This window comes from Marmota flaviventris, chromosome 1 (genome assembly GCF_047511675.1).
Source record: "Marmota flaviventris isolate mMarFla1 chromosome 1, mMarFla1.hap1, whole genome shotgun sequence".
NCBI lineage: Eukaryota > Metazoa > Chordata > Mammalia > Rodentia > Sciuridae > Marmota > Marmota flaviventris.
Window position 1 is genome coordinate 219928910 of NC_092498.1, and position 18761 is coordinate 219947670.

The 18761-nt window shown below is 58.3% G+C and overlaps 2 protein-coding genes and 2 non-coding genes across 5 annotated transcripts; 2 read left to right on the forward strand and 2 right to left on the reverse strand.

Moving 5' to 3' along the window:
* Positions 1-4362: 4362 nt before the first annotated feature.
* Positions 4363-7423, forward strand: Gamt (guanidinoacetate N-methyltransferase). The gene is made up of 6 exons (XM_027952497.2): positions 4363-4603; positions 5615-5760; positions 5945-6008; positions 6284-6351; positions 6491-6601; positions 7096-7423. Exons 1-6 carry the CDS (start codon positions 4423-4425, stop codon positions 7234-7236), a joined length of 711 nt encoding a protein of 236 aa, XP_027808298.1. The 5' UTR covers positions 4363-4422; the 3' UTR covers positions 7237-7423.
* Positions 7424-8826: 1403 nt separating this feature from the next.
* Positions 8827-17053, reverse strand: Ndufs7 (NADH:ubiquinone oxidoreductase core subunit S7). 2 transcript variants are annotated; one of them, XM_027952499.2, is made up of 8 exons: positions 16643-17053; positions 13699-13735; positions 13006-13074; positions 12491-12624; positions 11229-11408; positions 11113-11159; positions 10077-10165; positions 8827-8990 (listed from the first exon to the last, which is right to left on the reverse strand). In XM_027952499.2, the coding sequence occupies exons 3-8, from the start codon at positions 13067-13069 to the stop codon at positions 8893-8895; spliced, it is 612 nt and encodes a 203-aa protein (XP_027808300.2). In that variant the 5' UTR covers positions 13070-13074; positions 13699-13735; positions 16643-17053; the 3' UTR covers positions 8827-8892. The 2 variants fall into 2 exon arrangements, with proteins under 2 accessions (XP_027808300.2, XP_027808299.2); XM_027952498.2 differs by having other exon boundaries at positions 12491-12608; positions 16643-17048.
* Positions 16993-17066, reverse strand: Trnan-guu (transfer RNA asparagine (anticodon GUU)). The gene has a single exon. It is a non-coding gene; the product is annotated as a tRNA-Asn (tRNA).
* Positions 17067-17197: 131 nt separating this feature from the next.
* Trnaf-gaa (transfer RNA phenylalanine (anticodon GAA)) lies at positions 17198-17270 on the forward strand. Its single transcript has one exon. It is a non-coding gene; the product is annotated as a tRNA-Phe (tRNA).
* Positions 17271-18761: the final 1491 nt, after the last annotated feature.

Consider the following 18761-nt stretch of genomic DNA (forward strand, 5'->3'; position numbering starts at 1 on the left):
CAGGATGCCCACAGTCCCCATGTGCATCCCTCAGTGACAGGGGCCAGCAGACACAGTGCACAGGATGTGGTCGAAAGGAGGAAGCCAGTCACGAACTGCTTAAAATAGCATATTTTAATATATATAGACACCCATGAGGGATGGATAATAGCCGTGTATTTGCCACTGAAATGAAAACGTTAGGTTTTTGCCACGTTGACTTCAAGATATTTTTTAAAAATGAAGCAGAGGGCTGGGAAGTGGCCCAAGGGCAGCTGTGCTTTGCTGAATGAGGCCTGGTTCCATCTCCTGGGTGCAGAAGAAAAAAAACAGTAGAAGAGCCTGTTCCCTCCAACCCAGGCATTTCCTCCCTCCCACCCCAGGGCAGATACAGCAATAAAATAGGTGTTTTGACACTCCTCTGAATTTACTTTCAATGTGAGAATATGCATGCCAAAATAGACACTTCTCCCCACCCCCTGCCTTTTGTGTTACTGGGGATTGACACCAGGGATTCCACCACTGAGCTGCATACTCAGCCCTTTTCATTTTGGGACAATTTCACTAAGTGGCTGAGGCTGGCTTTGAACTTGTGATTCTCCTGCCTCAGCCCTTCCAAGTGGCTGGGATGACAGGCATGTGCCACCACATCCAGCTTGGCCCCTGGCACCCACATGCTACTTGCTGTCTCTGGATCTTATGACTAAAGATTTCCTGTGATTCCTGCAGTGTGTAGTCTTTTGAGTCTGGCTCTCACTAAGCACAAGGTCCTCAGTGTCCATCCACATTGTAGCAAGTGTCCTTTTCATGGCTGAATAATATTCAGACACACTGTGTATATCCATTCATTGGTTGATGGACGTTTGGGTTGTTTCCACCAGAAGAAAAAAACAGTAGAAGAGCCTGTTCCCTCCACCCCAGGCATTTCCAGGGATTGTGAATAGTGTTGCCCTGAGCATTTCCAGCCATCAACTATAGCTAACGCCTGTGTGACCTCTTTATTACATATGATAGCATTATATATAGTGTTAAATACTATCATAGTATTATATATAATTATAACTATACATAATGTTACTACATACACAGAAAGGCAAAGCAGCATAAATGTTGCCTGATAAAACAGCTATCTGGGTGTGGGACAGGGACCCTGGGGACTTTGTTCTTCACTGTACAGTGGCCACCGCACCTGTGGTGTTGGCTCATTGTTAATTGTCCAGCCCAGTAGATGATAAGCTCCCACGGAGGTGGTGTGGGCCTGCCCTGCTCATGGCTCATGGCTCGTGGCTGGGACCCTGGGTGCAGCTCAGAGCCTGCACAGCAGGGTGCTTGATGTGGTAGACAGCACTGCAGACCTCTGCAGAAACAGCAGTGGGGGTGACTGGGGTGGGACCCAGGGCCTTGTGCATCCTAGGCAAGGGCTCCACCCTGAGCCACACCCAGCTCAGATAGCAAATACTACACTGTGAACTTGGAGTTGAAAAGCACCCACAAGATGTGTAGGTGATGGTTGTGGCTGTGTGCCAATAAAATTTTACTTAAAAGCACAGGAAGTTTAAAAAAAATCACGTAACTTCTGCCCACGAGGAAATATTCTAATTTTGATTTTGTAGTGCTCAAACTGTGGCAAAATACTGAAATTGGAACAATGGAGATTTTTTTTCTATCATATAAAAACATCAACGTGGTTCTTAGCACCACAGGAAACAAGCAGCAGGGTTTGACCTCTGGGCTGTCGCTGGTAGACTCCTTCTTCACCATGTCTCATTATTCTGGTTGAATATGTTACCTATCAGAAAATAAGTATTTTTCCTTTGTTTTGTTCTTTTAAAATTATGGCTGTATGGCTGGGATGTGGCTTAGTTGATAAAAGTATGGTTCCAGAATCACACATACACCTGTCCCCATCTCCTGTGACACCAATTTACTGTGTACACTTGGGAAGGAACTGGCCAGGAAGGTACAGTGTGCACACCTGTCATCCCACCAACTCAGGAGGCTGAGGCAGGAGGATCACAAATTGGAGGCCAGACTTTGCAACTTAACAAAACACTGTCCTAAAATAAAAATGGGAGGGGGTGCAGCTCAGTGCATGAGAGCTCCTGGAAGCCACTTGCCATCTCTGAGTCTGGGTTTATAGGCTGTAGAGCTTGGACAAAGGCACAAACCAGGCCTCTGCGAGCAGACAGTGTCTCCATTTGCCAAGTTAGAAAAGGCGGGAGTGGTCACAGTACAGGAAAAGGCTGAAGCTTGAACTTGGCCAAGTGCCAGCAGAATGTGGCTGCTTTTGCTGCGGCTGGACGTGGAGCCCAGGTGGCCTCTTGGGCTACCACTGGGAGGTTCCCCCTCACACACCCGCCATCTTTTTTTTTTTTTTAAGAGAGAATTTTTTTTTTTTAAGAGAGAGAGAATTTTTTAATATTTATTTTTCAGTTTTCAGTGAACACAACATCTTTATTTTATTATCATTTTTTTATGTGGTGCTGAGGATCGAACCCAGCGCCCACCCCCCCACACATGCCAGGCGCCGGTTACCCGCTTGAGCCACATCCCCAGCCTCACCCCCGCCATCTTAATGGAAGCCTCCTGCCCTCTGCTGGCTCTGATGAGGCAAGTTGCCATGCTGGCAAGACCCTGTACAAGAGCCCAAAAGAAACTGCATTGTGCCAGTGGCCATGGGTGAGCTTGGCAGCAGATCCAGCCCCAGGTAGGGCTTCACGTGGGGACCACAGCACTGACTATACTAGTTGCAGCCTTGGGAGGGATGGTAGGCCGAGGACATACTCAGTTGCATTGCTGACCACAGATACTGGCCTGTTTGCTGCTGTTCAGGAGGTCTAGCAACAGCTGATGAATGGTGGGTCTCCTCATTCCTGTGCATGCCAGGGCTTCCCTTGGGTTGGGCAACACTTAGTGAGTATCATCTGTTTGTGCAGGACACACACAGGGGAGCAGGCTCCACCATGCCCTGTACGCATCCCAGGGCCACTGCAACACCAGCCAAGGTGCCCATCATAGGCTGGCAGCCAGGAGTAAGAGCCCAGACAGGATGAAGGACTGGAGAACAGCACAGGGAAATGCAGCTTGGGCCCTGCCCCCTGCCTCCTGGGGGTCCTGCCCTGCCCTCATGGTCAGACCTCATTCTACCTAACCCATACTAGGTATTCATGAAGCTTTCTGTGTGCCAGGCCTGTCAGATAGCCTTTCAAATGTACAAAGGGAAGAGTATGTGCAGAGGTCAGGCAGAGGGACAGAATGCTCCTGAGGCTGCTGAGGAGGAGGCCTAGGGCCCAGGCAGGCCTGTAGCAGAGAGGCACCCTGGAAAGTGCAGGGCAGAGGCCTGGCATGCAGCCATTGCAGAGGCTAGCTCTGCATCACCGAGCCCTCCAACTCTCCTTGCCTCAGTTTCCTTGTGTGTTACTCGGGAATGAAACAGCCCCGCCTGTGGACTGTGCAAAGCACTGAGCACCCACAGAATGCTGGGGACTCCTGAGGTGGCTCTAGGTCTGGATGGGAAACCGGAAATCATGTATCAGAGCCAGGAAGCCAACCCGGCCGGGTGTGGGGTCCAGGGAAGCAGGCAGAGGTCGAGCTGACCCTAAGGGGCTGCCCTGGACTAGGGCAAGGTCTCAGCCTCCCTAGCTGCAAGATGCCTACAGGGGGATGTGGCTCAAGCGGTAGCGCGCTCGCCTGGCATGCGTGCGGCCCGGGTTCGATCCTCAGCACCACATACCAACAAAGATGTTGTGTCCGCCGTGAACTAAAAATAAATATTTTTTAAAAAAAAATTCTCTCTCTCTCTCTCTTTCTCTCTAAAAAAAAAAAGATGCCTGCAGGGAGCTCCACATCCTGCAGGGATGCCTGCCTGACTGCGCAGTGTGAGGGACAGAGCTGGGATTGGGCGATGGTGTCCCGAATTAGAGGTCTTTGGGGGCTGAGCCCCCCATCAAGATTCTGGAGTCTCATGTGGCCCCAGCACCCCGAGGTGTGACCTAAGCTCATCAGAGGGGAGAGGGAGCTCCGCATAGTGGCAGTGGTGGCTGTGATCCTGAGCGACCCGCCTCCACCCTCCTGGCTTCTATAACATGGGGATACCCTGCAGAAACCTCTGAAGACTGAATAATGTTGAATACTCCAGGCATTTTCCAATAGCACCCCGAAATTTGGAAATCCCCACGGCCCTGAGAAGCGAACTGGTCCTTATGCGCGGTGGCAGAGGGGAAAACTGAAGCCCGTGAGAAGCAAGGTGGCGACCCGAGTAGGCCTGGCTTCCCGGGGCGCGGGGCCGCCGGGCGGGCGCCTTCCCGAGGAGGCCCGGGGGAGGCGCGCGCGGCGGCGTTCTCGGCCCGGCCCCGCCCCGCAGGCCCCGCCCCGGCCCAGGAGGCCCTGCCGCCAGCGGCCCGCCGCCCGCCTCGCACTGAGCCGAGTCCGCACGGCTGCAGCATGAGCCGCCCCGCAGACAGCCCGATTTTTACGCCCGGAGAAGACTGCGGCGCTGCGTGGCGCGCGGCGCCGGCGGCCTACGACCCGGCGGACACGCACCTGCGCATCCTGGGCAAGCCGGTGATGGAGCGCTGGGAGACCCCGTACATGCACGCGCTGGCGGCCGCCGCCACCTCCAGAGGTAGCCCCCGCCCGGGCGCCGGCGGGGAAACCAAGGCCGGGGCGTGCCAGCCCACGGTCGGGTGGCCCGTGGCGCACTAGCGCCCCTGCGCGCCTCGGCTTCCTCGTGGTGGAGTGGGGCTGCTTGCTAGTGGGACGACCGAGTCAGGCAGGGGGGATGTTGCGGGAACGAGGCCAGCACCCAGTAGGCGCCCGCTAAGTAGCAGGAATTTCCCCTCCACAGGAAATGAGGTCCCTGCTCCCTGGGGCAGGTCAGGGGATGGGTCCTCGGACCGCTACCCGGGGTGGAGCTTGTCTGTGATAGGAGCTGTGGGACGCGGAGCAGGTGCCTTCTCAGGACGGGGGAAGCCTCGCGCTTGGCAATGGCCAAGAATAGCTCCGGAAAGCTGAGTTTAGGAGACAGCTGCCCCTTGTGGCCCTGCACTGCCTGGTGGAAGGCCGTGTGCCCCAGACTCCCAAGACCCAAATGGAGCCCTTCAGAGGTCAAACGTGGCCTTTGGATGCTGAGCCTCAATGCTCCCACCTGGCCAATGAGCACATCCAGTGTCTCTGTGCACAGCAGTGGAGAGGGGCTTTGACACGCGGTCCAGAAGGACTGTACCCTCTCTCTCCTCCCAGAGCATTCCAAGTCCTAGGCCTCAACCCAGCTTTGCCCTTGCAAACTTCGTGGTGCAGAGGGAGGGAAGGGGACAGGAAAGTAACCAGTTAGAGAGATAAGGGCCACCAGTACAAACAGCATGGGCCTGGTCTCAAAGTCCAAGGCTTAACCTCCCCCCAGGGGCTCTGGCCAAAAGCTTCTGTCCAAGGCCTCTCTGGCGGGCCACCCTTTCTGGACACTGGCCAGGGCCCACGCTATTGCCTCTCTGGACTGCTGTGTTCTGTCCACCCACAGCACCCCTCCCCTGTCCTTGTGGCAAATGCGATTCTCGGCCAGTGCTTGCCCTGCACCCCCTCCTCCAGGCAGCTCCCCAGAGGAACCACACGTGATGCCTGGTGTCTTTTGTCTGTCCAGGAGGCCGGGTCCTGGAGGTGGGCTTCGGCATGGCCATCGCAGCCTCAAAGGTGCAGGAGGCTCCCATCGATGAGCACTGGATCATCGAGTGCAATGATGGCGTCTTCCAGCGACTCCAGGACTGGGCCCCGCAGCAGCCACACAAGGTGCCCCCCTGCCTGCAGCCCTGGCAGCCCACTTGTGATCAAAGGCGCTCCCTAGAGGAGGCTGGGGGCCTGGGGCGGCCACAGATGGGGAGATGGCGGTCTCCCTTGGGAGTCCCTCCCTTTCAGCAGGTAGGGAGATTTTTGGGACTCCTTCCCTATCTTCATTTTCCTCCCCTCTCCCAAGGTTGTCCCCTTGAAAGGCCTGTGGGAAGAGGTGGCGCCCACACTGCCAGACAGTCACTTTGACGGTGAGGGTGCCCCGGGAGCTAGGTATGGGGGTGTCATGGGGGTGTGCTGAGCTCCAGCTCCTCTCTGGTGGCTCCTGCCAGGCCTCTGCTCATGGAGGGGTCTTCTAAGTACACCATGTGTGGCACACACCTGGGGACAGCCTGGGTGGGCAAGGACATGAGCCTACTGGAGAGCCTGGTGTGTGACAAGATACCTGAAGGTGTGCAGAGGTGGTGTCCAGTGGACATGATGCCCACCTGCAGTCCAGCCCTGACAGAGCCATGTTGCCATGCAGGGATCCTGTATGACACGTACCCGCTGTCAGAGGAGACTTGGCACACGCACCAGTTCACCTTCATCAGGGTAGGAAGTGGCGGCGCTGGGTACTCTGCGGGCTGGGCAGGGCGCCTGGCTTTCCTCCCATTCCTGACTGCTGGGGTGCTGACTGCTGGGGTGCAGCAGGCCTGTGGGGAGCCCCTGTCCAAACCCACCTCCTCCCCAGAACCACGCCTTCCGCCTGCTGAAGCCTGGAGGAGTGCTCACCTACTGCAACCTCACCTCCTGGGGGGAGCTGATGAAGGCCCAGTACTCAGACATCACCACCATGTTCCAGGTGGGGCCACGGGAGGGCACGGGTGGCGACTCTACCAGGCAGTGGCCCTGGGGACCTCTGGGAGGGCTCCCCTCCTGCAGGCCTCAGGGCTGAGGTCCTGGATGGGCTAGACTGTACTGGCTGCCCATCCAGACCCCTCACTGGGCCAGCCGTCTGCCATGGCTCCCCAGTGCCCTGAGGATACAGCCCGGGCCCTGTGCCCCCCTCTGTTGCCTGTCCAGCCGTTCCTATCAGAGCCTCTGCCCACCACAGGGCCAAAAGGCAGGTCTCCTCATGACACGTCCGTCCTTCTGCTCTGGGGTGCACTCATAAGAACATGGAGAACCACCCCAGGCAGGGGCACAGAGGGCCTTTGTGCCTTGCTGGCCCTGGGATGCTGGCTGGGGGACTGCTGGGAGGACACCCAGGGCATGTGGACAGCTGGACTACACTCACCTGGGCACACACCTGGGGCCTGAGGGGCAGTGCCAGGGCTGTGACCAACCCCCCCCCAGGAGACACAGGTGCCTGCGCTGCAGGAGGCGGGCTTCCGCAGGGAGGACATCCGCACGGAGGTGATGGCTCTGGTCCCGCCAGCCGACTGCCGCTACTACACCTTCCCGCAGATGATCATACCCCTGGTCACCAAGCACTGAGCCACCCGCCTCCAGATCTGCACACACTCAGTGCCTTTGTGGGCCACGGCCCACCTACTAGGCCTCTGTGCCCCACCTGGTGCCTCTGCTGGGCCTGATTCAGCAGTGGTCACAGCTTTCCTGACCACTGCCAGGTAACCTGCTGGGCTGAGAGTGAAATAAAGGCGGCCACTGGGCCTGGCCAGTGGGCATGTGTGCAGTGGTGTGTGCAGCCCAGCTTCCCAGCAGCCCCAGGCCAGAAGCCTGCCCATGGTGGATGTCCCCTGTCCAAGGTGGCAGGAGGCGAGACCACGACTCTGATGGCAGCAGAAGGTCTTGAGGGGCTAGTTAGGGCCTCACAGGGTGGGGGGATGGCCCCTGCCCTGCCCAGCCCAGTGAGCAGTGTCATCCTGAGAACTGCTCCACCATTGCAGAGCTCCCATTGTCCAGGGTCTTGACCAGGACCCCACCACCTAGGGAACAGACTGGCTCAGCTTGTTCTGGGCCCAACTGGTCACCCCAGCTGTTGGCCTTACCCACGCAGCTCTTGGGCCTGTCCATTCACATGCAGGCCCTCAGTACTGCTGTGCCCTCTGCAGGGACCCTCCTGCCAGCTCCCTCCACACGCTGAGCACAAAGGCCAGGCCGAGGGCTCAGTGCAGGACACTCCCTTTGACTGGAACAGCTGCCACTTTAGCATGGTCTTGTCCCAAAAGCTGTTCTTGGGCTGGGCACATGGCCAACACTGCAATCCCAGTGACAGGCTGTGAAGCAGGAGGACTGCAGGGTCAAAGTCAGCGTCTGCAATTTAGGGACCAATTTAGCAAGACCCTGTCTCAAAATGAAAGGGGTGGGGATGTGGCTCAGAGGTAAAGCACACTTGGGTTCAGTCCCCAGTACCAAAAAAAAAAAAAAAAAAGCCATCCTTTGACTGGGCCAGGCACCCACTGCCTCCACCCTAGTGATCTGGGAACCCCCATCCTATCCCTGATTGGTGGGAACTGCCATCCCAAAACCATCCCTGGCCCGTGGTGGCACTCTGGACTTGCAGAGCTGGGGTCAGCAGAACATGGGACATCTAAATATGGTTGAGAACACACACCTCTGAGGAAGGCAGCCTCTGGTGAAGGCCTTCCTGAGGACACCTGGCTGGAGACTGCGCACCCAGGGGTGCTCCAGGGATGGTCCCCAAAGGGGATGCCTGTGCCTGGTGTCTCCAGGGTAAGGGTCAGCTGGTGGGGATGTGGCTCTTTCTCTTCAGCCTCTCAGTGTCCTTACAGGTCCAAACTACTCAGACATGGGCTCAGGAGACAGTGGCCACTTGAGCCACCCAAAAGGCCAGCAGCTGTTTAAACCAAGGGGGCCTGAGGGAGAGGGTCAGGGGCCCCAGGCCAGAGCCTCCCAGCAGGGGTCATCTGGGTGATGGGCCAGGCAGTTCACCCCCTGGCACCTTCATCCACAGGGTAGTAAGAGAGCCTGCCTGGCAGAGGCCCTACTGAGCAGGCACAGGATACCAGGCTGACCCACTCCTCAGCTCTGTCCCACACTGTCCATCTGTCTGGGGGCTGCTATCCCTCACCCCAGGGCGCCTCGCACCCCACACTCCACACAGCACGAGGACTGAGGTTTATTCCGTCTTGGGGCAGGGTGCACAGGGCTGCCGTGGCTGCAGAGGTGCTACCTGCGGTACCAGATCTTGAGTCTCTTCTCCCGTTTGATCTTCCTCTGAAGCTGCAGGATGCCGTACAGCAAGGCCTCTGCCGTGGGCGGGCAGCCTGTGGGGCACACGAGCTCAGCTCCCTCCGAGCAGTAAGGCCACTCCAGCCTGCCCTTCCCTCTGCAGTGCAGCCCCACAAAGGTCTACCAAATGCACCCTGCTGGGCCCAGGCAGGTGGGCAGGCCAGGGAGAAGCCCTGAGCACAGTGGGCCGGGCTGACTCATCTTCCCCTCCTGCTACTCCTTCCTGGACTCTGCAGGCCTGAGACAGGACCCGGGCAGTGCCTGCACTGTCTAGTCTGGCCCTCAGGCACTCCCAAGACGGGAGAAGCCACTGCCCTCCGGGTACGGGGGCACACATTCACAAACAGGCATGGGACCTGGGGCCAGGGAGCCCAGGGCAGACAGCTTGAGCCAAGAAGAACAGGGGGATAGTCCCCTGGCACCAGCCTCCAGCATTCCTGACCAGGGACATCCCTTGCTCGCTGGAGGCCCAGGCTACAGTGTGAGACAGCCTAGAGCTGGGCATGGTTGTCACTCATGTCCAGAGGGAGCTTTGCTTCCAGACCTTGATGACTACTGGTTGTCATCAGAACAAATGCCCAGGAAGCCACCACACAGTGCCCATCTGCCACTCACTGGGACTGCCCAAGGAAAGGGACACCGTGGGCCTGCATGTGAAACAGGACGTCCAGGTCGGCATGATGTCAGCCAGCCAGCGCTCAGTAGGCCCTGAGCCCTCAGGGGACACACACACCGAGGAAGCACTGGTGTCGCTCCTGGCATTCGGAGTGAACTGAGGGCTCTGCGCTTTCTGGTTCCTTGGTGCTGGGACAGAACTCAGGCCTCACGAGTGCCAAACAAGCGCAGCACCACTGGGCCACACCAGCCTGCCCTGCACGCTTTATTTGCTAAGTATGGCCACCTGGCCACCCCTGGATCTGAGGGGGTCTTACAGGCCTTCCTGTGAGGACCAGGAATGTTCCTTGGCCTCCAGGAACATTTTCCCATTTCTGTAACTATACATGGCTCCATGTGGTCCCAGCATGGGCCAGTCCAGTGTCTGGACCTTCCCTGCAGGAGTCCCTTTGCTGACCAGGGGCTGGGCTACCTTGGACCAGTCTGTCTCTGGAGCATGTCCTCACCTGGCACATAAATGTCCACGGGCACGATGCGGTCACAGCCTCTCACCACGGAGTAGGAGTAGTGGTAGTAGCCGCCTCCGTTGGCACAGCTGGGGGAGGGGCAACTCTGCACAGGGCTGCGGGCAGCACCCACCTCCCCCCACCTCCCCCCACCAGCTGATGGCAGCCTCCAGGGGCCCTCTGCAGCACAGGGGCAGGTGTGCAACAGCCCAGGGCTGCTGACGGCCAATTCCCGAGGGCGGCCAGCGTGGGGTCAGAAGACTGGCAAGAAGTCCCTGGAGGAGCACAGGTCGCCAAGGCCATGCCAAAACCCACAACCTGCTGCCTCCACCCCAGGAAAAGCCAGGAACGCCCCCTGACTCTGGGCCACTGGCCCCAGGGCTGTGGGAACAGGAACAGCCACGCCTGGCGACGGTGACTGGCTAAGTGAGCTCTGGGGTGTATCTCAACTGCTCCGAATGAGGTTACTGGGCTGTCCACATGCTGGGGCGTCCTTGGCCACCAGCAGGAGCGAGCTGACACAGCTGCAGTGTGGACAGACCTGAGCGCCTGATGCTTAATGAGATCAAGACACACAAGGCCACAGCATATGACCAGTGACAGGAGAGTCCAGGACAGGGGAGTCCAGGGACGGGATGTGGACTCGTGGGTGCAGGGCTGGGGGGACGGGGGCTACTCATGGTGATGGGGTCTCCTTTTGGGGTGACAGGATGTTCTGGAACTACAGATTCTCATGCCTCTGTGTAACTACAAGCTACTGAGCTGCCCACTTTAAATGGTCAACTTCATGGTATGCAAATTCTATCTAGAAAAAATTAAAAGTGACTAGACAGCCCTGGTAGGGAGGACCGCGGGCGATGCCCAGGAGTGTGAGTGCCAGGCTACTGTCCCACTGCTCCCAAGTTCAAGAAGCAGAGTGCTAGGGGGGTGCTTGCTGTAGGCTGGGCCGCTGGGGAGGTGTGGCCTGCCTATGCTCCCCCGCCCCCAGAAATGAGACCAGAGGGGCAGGGAGGGGGCTGCAGCCATCGGCACTCACCTCCCCATGGACACCACGTAGCGGGGCTCTGGCATCTGGTCATACACCTGAAAGAGACGTAGGTCTGTGTGGCCCCTGGCAGGCCCCTGGCTGGCCGGGCAGGGGACAAGGCATACCTTGCGGAGTGCTGGGGCCATCTTGTTGGTGAGCGTGCCAGCCACGATCATCACGTCAGCCTGGCGGGGGCTGGCGCGGAAGACAACACCAAAGCGGTCCATGTCGTAGCGGGGGGCAGCCATGTGCATCATCTCCACGGCGCAGCAGGCTAGGCCGAAGGTCATGGGCCACAGAGAGCTCTGGGGGGCGGGGGGCAGGGTCACACGCAGCCCATCATGGAGTCCACAGAGGAAATGTCTCGGTTGCTAGCCCCACTTGAGAGACTACCCTGGTTCCCATCCCAAGAGCAGTGGCCAGGAGGAAGGGCTGCCCCTCACACCAAGTGAGCTCCGGGCCGGGGCCCTCTCAGAGCGCACTTGCTGCCAGACACATCAGAGGAACTGCCCATGGGTCAGCCCATCCAGCCCAGGACATCCTGCAGGCACCAGCCATGGGCCTAGTGGTCCTAGCAGCCTGTGAGAACACAGGTCTGAATCTCCAGGCCTGCTCAAGTTCTGAGCCTGTCCCACACGTCCCCAGGATCTGCAGCCCAGCAGCTCCTGCACAGCCTGGCTGACCCCCCAGGAGCCATCCTTGAGCCCTTGGCCTGGCCATTTCCTCAAACTGTTGGCTTTGTTCCGCTGTGGCTCTTGCTGGCCCCCCACCTGGGTAGGAGACCTCAAAGTGTCCCCATGCCCAGCAGATGTGTTAACAAAGGTGGCCAGGTCCAAACTACAGAGCATGGATGGCCATGTCCACCTGGCTGGCCTCTGTGGCTGCACAGATCCTGAGCCCCCAGATTTCTGTGCTACTGTGAGACCCTGCAGAGGGCACCTGCATCCTGGAAGCTGCAGCCCTGGCAGGATGCTCACAGGCACACGCCAGTGGGCGACAGTCAGCCTTGGGGTGGATCAGGGCTGATCCGGACACTGAGTAGACTTCCTGGTCGTGACCTGCACACAGCAGGGGAAAAGGACCTACTGCTCTCAGTATGTGTGCCTTTTCTCATTTGCAAAACTCCTCTGGGGGCTGAGATGTAGCCCAGCTGGTCGAGGGCTGCCCCGCAGGCACCAGGCCGGTTCAACCCCCAGCACCACCCACACAGCTCTGTCAAGAGACCCCAGGAAGGCAGAGGCCCAGGGAACAGGGAAGGGCGGGGTGGAAGTGAGGAGGGTGGGTTCAAGGACAGCTGGGACACAGGCGTGCACTCGTGTCCACCGTGTGCAGTGCTGTGTGAGTGTGCAGCTGGGGGGGGGGGGGTTGGAGTGCAATGGGGACTCACTCGGCGGGCCCAGTTGATAAGGTCGTCCAGCTTGGTCACCACAAACTCGCCGCGGCTCCTGGGAAGCTCGGTGGGTTTAGGAACCATGGCTCTGGCCTTGGACACAGCAGGCTGGGTGCTGAGCACAGGACACACTGGCATGAGAAGGCATCAGCCTGGCAGAGCCCCCGGGAGGCAGGTGTGGCCACCCTGCACCCCTGCCTGGAGGACCTGGCCCAGAGCAGTCTCTTGGAGGGAAGGACAAAGACAGTCACAGGCACAGTCCTGGGATCACACTGGTTGAAGCCTGAGGCCACAGAATCTAATAAGCAGAGGAACACAAGAAGGCTACCCTGGAGGGCAGTGGGGACATGGAGGTGGGGCTGGGACCCACAGGCCAGGTCCTGGAAGAGCTCTCAGGGCAGGGACACAGAATGAAGCCAGCAGACACCACCAGGCAGCAGCAGTGCAGGCAGTGGGGGGCAGGCAGGACAAGGAATGTGGGGTACACGACCTCTTCCAGAAGCCAGCCTCACCTGCTGGGGCCCTCTCTGGCCAGGCTCCGATGGACGCCTCGTGCCTGCATGGCTGAACCCACATTGGAGCTGCCCAGGAGAGGAGCGAGGGTCAGTGATCACCTGAGGCCCTACTGGGTGAACCCAGGGCCTGGGCAAGAGCCAACTTCCTGTCCCTGTGGACCTGCCCTTCCCTCCCTACCAGGGACCTCCCGCTCGTCTACCCAGTGGCTTCCCACCCTCTCACTCAGAGCCCTGAATGAGCCTCTGGGGTCCTGTGGCCACCACCCAGCAGCCTGACGATGACCCAGACTTTTGGAGGGCTTCTTCAAGGATGCACCCAGCTGATCAACAGGCCCAAATGTTGAAGCAAGGACAGTATTGTGTCATCTGCAGAAGCACGCTCTGAGGACAGGTCCTGTGTCCCTGACCAAGGGATGGACAGCCCCTAGCCCTGCCTGAGTTGCCACAGAACACCTGCGGCAGGCAGCAAGGAGTGCTGAGGGTGCCACACAGGCAGACGAGGGTGAGGGAAGGTCTGGTCCACACAGGGCCCCACACTCCACATGCCAAGGACAGGAAGCAGGTCCTGTCCTGCCCCGACCTGGTGGGTGACCTTCACCAAGGGGCTCCCTTGTTGATGCTGAAGGCCCCTTCCCACTCTGAGGCCCTGCAACAACTCTGTCCAGTCAGTCAGGGTGGTCAGGCACTCACCGCAGGCCGAGCATCCGGACACAGAGCGGGCTGAGGGCTGTGGAGAGAGCCACAGGTCACAGACAGTGAGTACCCAGGGCCACTAGCTCAGGTGCCAGGGGCTCAGTAACAGGGTCCAGCCTCAGGCGTCTCCCCCAGGCACTCCCCCACCGCCTTTGCTGTCCTAAATGCCACTCCACAAACGTTGGTGAGGACGGTCGCTCAACACACAGGCAGCTTCATCCCTTCTGAAGACCCCACTGCCCCAGCAGGAAGCCTGGACTCCACACCAAGGCCACCTCCCTGTGACCCGCCTCCTCCCTGCCAACCCCTGCCTCGTCCTCTGCACTCGCCACTCCCTGGGCCTGGACACCCAGCCCCACACTTGCACAGAGCTGGCCCCTTCTCATGGTGCAGGTCTGAGCTGACACCATCAGGGCATCAGGTCTACAACAGCCCCAGGCCCTCTGGACCCTGGAACCCATCCCATCTCTGCCCAGTACTCACGTAGGGTCTGCCTCCCTTGAGACACAGGGACCTCCCTGGATTCCCTAGCACCTAACCTGGCCTTGGCTATGTTGGGCATAGGCATACAGGTGGTGCTCAGCAAGTGTGTCTGAGGCCCCAGCCCCTGGGCTGTGCTGAGGGCTTCAGAGGCTGCCGACCACCACCCAACCTACGGAAACCCACCACCTTTCAGAAACCTGTAGTCCGGCGGGCAGCAAAGGCACCACCCACATCGACCCTCGCAGCCCAGAAGCCCACACAAAGAACAGAGGGGGGACTGCTCCAAACGGAGGCCTCCTTGGAAACCACCCAGAGGGAGAAACCTGAAGTTCCAACAGGCTGTTGTCAGACGGGAGACGCACAGGGTGGGGAAGGTAGCTGGACACACGAGAGATCCTGATGAAAAAATGCATGTGGTGAAATTCAACTGTGTTTGAAGAGAGGTTCTCTACACAGAGAATTTACAGTGAGGTCACTGGAGTGGGCCCTAATCCACAGGACTGGTGTTCTTAAGAACAGAGAGGCCAGACGGCACCATGGCATATGCCTGTGATCCTAGCAGGTCAGGAAGCTGAGGCAGGAGGATTGCAAATTCAAGGCCAGCCTCAGCAATTTATGGAGGCCCTAAGCAATTTAGCAAGATCCTGTCTCAAAAAATAAAAATGACTAGGATGTAGCTCCGTGGTAAAGTACCCCTGGGTTCAAGCCCTAGTATCAAAATAAAAAAAAGAGAGGAGCAGATGATTGAGGCTGAAGAAGAAAGATTGCAAGTTCAAGACCAGCCTCATCAACTTAGTTAAACCCTGTCTCAAATCAATTAAAAAGGGTTCTATCTGCAGTACTGATTTAAAGCCGGGGGCCTTGGGGGCTGGGACTCAGTGGCAGAGTGCTTGTCTCACATGCATGAGGCACTGGGTTTGATCCTCAGCACCACATAAAAATAAATAAATAAAATATAGATATTGTGTCCATCTACAACTGAAACCCCGCCCCCACCCACACACACAAAGAGGAGATGATCAGGACACAGATATGCAAACAGGGACAAACAACCATGTGAGGACACAAGGAGAAGCTACCACACACAAGCCAAGGAGAGACCTCAGAGGAACCAGCCCGCAACACCTTGATCTCAGACTCCCAGGCCCCGGGACGCGGAGGATGAATTTCTGTGGTTTAACCACACCAACTGTGGCAGAAAGAGCAAATTAATTCAGGGAATGGTGGGGAGGGACGGCCTAAGGGAGAGGCTGCTGTCCAGGCTGTGGGCAGCTTCCTGCATCCAAGGTCTAGGGCCGGAGTCCGCAGCCCCAACCCCTGCAATCCCCACAGGTTCTCCCTCCTCGCTCCGGCCTGTCCAGGTGGCTGCCTTCTGAGGCGGCGGCAGCTTCAAAAGTCTCTTAAGGACGTCACTGTAACCTTGGCAGGCTGAGGCCGGGCATGAAGGTCGGTCCCCAGGCCTCAGTTTCCCGTCTGAGAAGTCAGGGACTTGGGTAAACTCACAGCCAAGTGCGTGCCCTGGGGTGCCTCTGGCCCAGGCTCACTCCGCGACTAATAATCACTGTTACTATTACCATTGCCACTTACTGCTCTCACTGTCCCTGTTACTGTCCCTGTTACTCTCTCTGGCCCTGTTACTGTCCCTGTTACTCTCTCTGTCCCTGTTACTGTTCCTGTTACTCTCTCTGCCCCTGTTACTGCCCCTGTTACTCTCTCTGCCCCTGTTACTCTCTCTGCCCCTGTTACTCTCTCTGTCCCTGTCCCTGTTACTCTCTCTGCCCCTGTTACTGTCCCTGTTACTCTCTCTGGCCCTGTTACTGTCCCTGTTACTGTCATTGTTACTCTCTCTGTCCCTGTTACTGTCATTGTTACTCTCTCTGTCCCTGTTACTCTCTCTGGCCCTGTTACTGTCCCTGTTACTTTCTCTGGCCCTGTTACTGTCATTGTTACACTCTCTGTCCCTGTTACTGCCCCTGTTACTCTCTCTGCCCCTGTTACTGTCATTGTTACTCTCTCTGCCCCTGTTACTGCCCCTGTTACTCTCTCTGTCCCTGTTACTACTTTCTGGCGACGGAGTCTCTCCACGTTTCCCGGACTGGCCTCCCACCCCGGGCTCGGGGAATCCTCCCGCCTCGGCCTCCTCCCACCACACCGGGCAGGGCCGGACTCGTAACCAAGGGTGAGCACTCAAGCGAACCGCGAACGCGCGCGGACACTCGGCCAGTCGCCGCTGGGCGGTCGCAGGGTCTCCCTGGGAATTGGCCTGCCATCCTATTCCGCGCCCCGGCAGCAGAGCGCGGCGCGCCGGCCCGCACTGCGGCCTGAACAGGGCGACCCTCGCCCTCTGCCCGGGCCTCGGCCTCGCCGACCGCAGGCTGGCCGCGCCCCACCCGGCCCGGCGCCCCCGGCCGGCCCGGCGCCCCCACCCGGCCCAGCCCGGCGCCCACCGCGCGCTCACCCGCTGGCGCCGCCATCTTGGCCTCGGCCTTCAGACAACCTTTGCGGTTCGTCCTCCTCAGCGTTCCGGGTCCCCTGGGCCATGAACAAAAAGCCTCCGCGTGCGGGCGGAAACCGGAACCCCGTCCGGGTCGTTCCGCTGCGCCTCCTCCGGCTTGCTCGTGCCAGCACCGCGCGCTTCAGGAGGATGGCGCCGGGTTCGGGCCCTTCGGGGCGCTGCGCTTTCCCTGCTTGCTCGTGCCAACACCGGGGGCTTCAGGAGGATGGCGCCGGGTCAGGGGCCTTCGGGGCGAGGGTGACAAAAGGAAATGCGACGCCTTTGTACCCTTGGAAACAAAAAGTCATCCTGCGCGTCCCTGGGTGGGCTCGAACCACCAACCTTTCGGTTAACAGCCGAACGCGCTAACCGATTGCGCCACAGAGACAGCGCTGTAGCCTGGCGCCCAGTGGCGTCCTACGAGGCATGCGCGCTCTGCGCACGGCGACAGCGGCAGCAGCGGCGGCAGCGGCAGCGGCGCGGGGCGGAGTTCCGGCAAGGAGAGGCGCCTCGCGCTCTGCCGAAATAGCTCAGTTGGGAGAGCGTTAGACTGAAGATCTAAAGGTCCCTGGTTCGATCCCGGGTTTCGGCAGAAGTTTTGGCACCCAACCCCGGACTCTCGGTTTGCTCCCCGGCACGGCACCCCGTTGTGCAGCCCGGGATCCAGGAAGTTGGCGCTGACTCCACCAGCGACCACCAGTTCTCCCACTACCCCCTACTTCTATTGCTCCCCAAACTTTCCTTTATCTACCTTCTTCAGTATTTTAGATTTTTTTTAAAAATTGGCAGTGCTGGGACGGGACTGTGGCTCAGCGGTAGAGCGCTGGCATGAGGCCTGGGTTCACCCTCAGCACCACAAACAAACAAAGGTGTTGTGTCCGACTACAACCAAAAAACACTTTTTAAAAAAATTGGCAGTGCTGTAAATCCACCCAACACTTTCCACTCTTGTAGGGCTACAGTCAGTACAGATTATAAAACAGATAACCAGACTCGAGTTTGCAAAACGCCTCCCACTGCACATCATTTGCTGCACACAAATCCTGCTGGATCCCTGCTCCACCTTTTCCGCCCCTTTCCCTAATGGGAGACTGGGGCTCCAGCAGGCCGGCCGCCGACTGAGGACCAGGCAGGAACTGATTGAGTTCTGAGGTGCTGGGGCCCCAGTGCTAAGCAGATCCTCCTGGTCCCTGGGGATGAGAGGCAAGGGCAGGTGCATTGGCAGGGCAGGGGCTGCCACCCAGGCCTGGCATCCAGGCTGAGGTGGGGGAAAAGGACAGGTAGGCTTGACCAGAATCTGCAACACTGGCTGGAACAAAAGCCTTTTCCTCTCTTGTACACAGGCAGTGCTGTTATAAAAGTTGTGTCTGAAACTTTTAGAATAATTTCAGAGTCATACAAGTTATGGTGATAATTCAGAGATCCTCTGAAGGCCACACCCAGCTCTTTAATTCTGGTTTGTGTTAATGCAGCAGTTTGTCATAATTGATGAACCAACGGGGACATGTTCATTTCTGAAGAGTGTACTACTGGACTTGCTCCTTTGTTCCCAAGCCCCTACTAGGTTGGCGTGTCACCAAAGAGAAACTTACTCCCCGGTAAGTTTGGAGGCAAACTTTGACCATGACCAGGGCTGGTCACAGAAGCCCTGGATGGCATTTGATGGATTCGTAAGAGGAGGAGAGCTGGATGCTCCCCTCTGGATGACACCTGTTATCCCAGAGACCAGAGGTTGAGGCAGGATTACAAGGTTGAGACCAGCCTCAGCGACTCACAAGATCCTGTCTTCAAAAAAGACTGGGGTTGAACTCAGTCATAAAGCACCCCGAGTTTCCACCCCAGTACCAAAAGTTAAAAATGGGGGCCTGGGTGCAGCCCAGGGGGACAGGTGCAGGAGCAAGGCTGGCTGCTCCCCAGGACCACAGAAGTAAAGGAAGAAGAGCCTCCCTGACTCCCCAGGGCCACCCTCCAGGCAGGCCCACCAGGAAGGGTCCTCAGTGTGCAGGTCACCGAGGCTCAGGAACGGGCGTTGTGGCACCCACTGCCACCTTTATGATCATCATGGGATGCCCTGTGAGGCTGA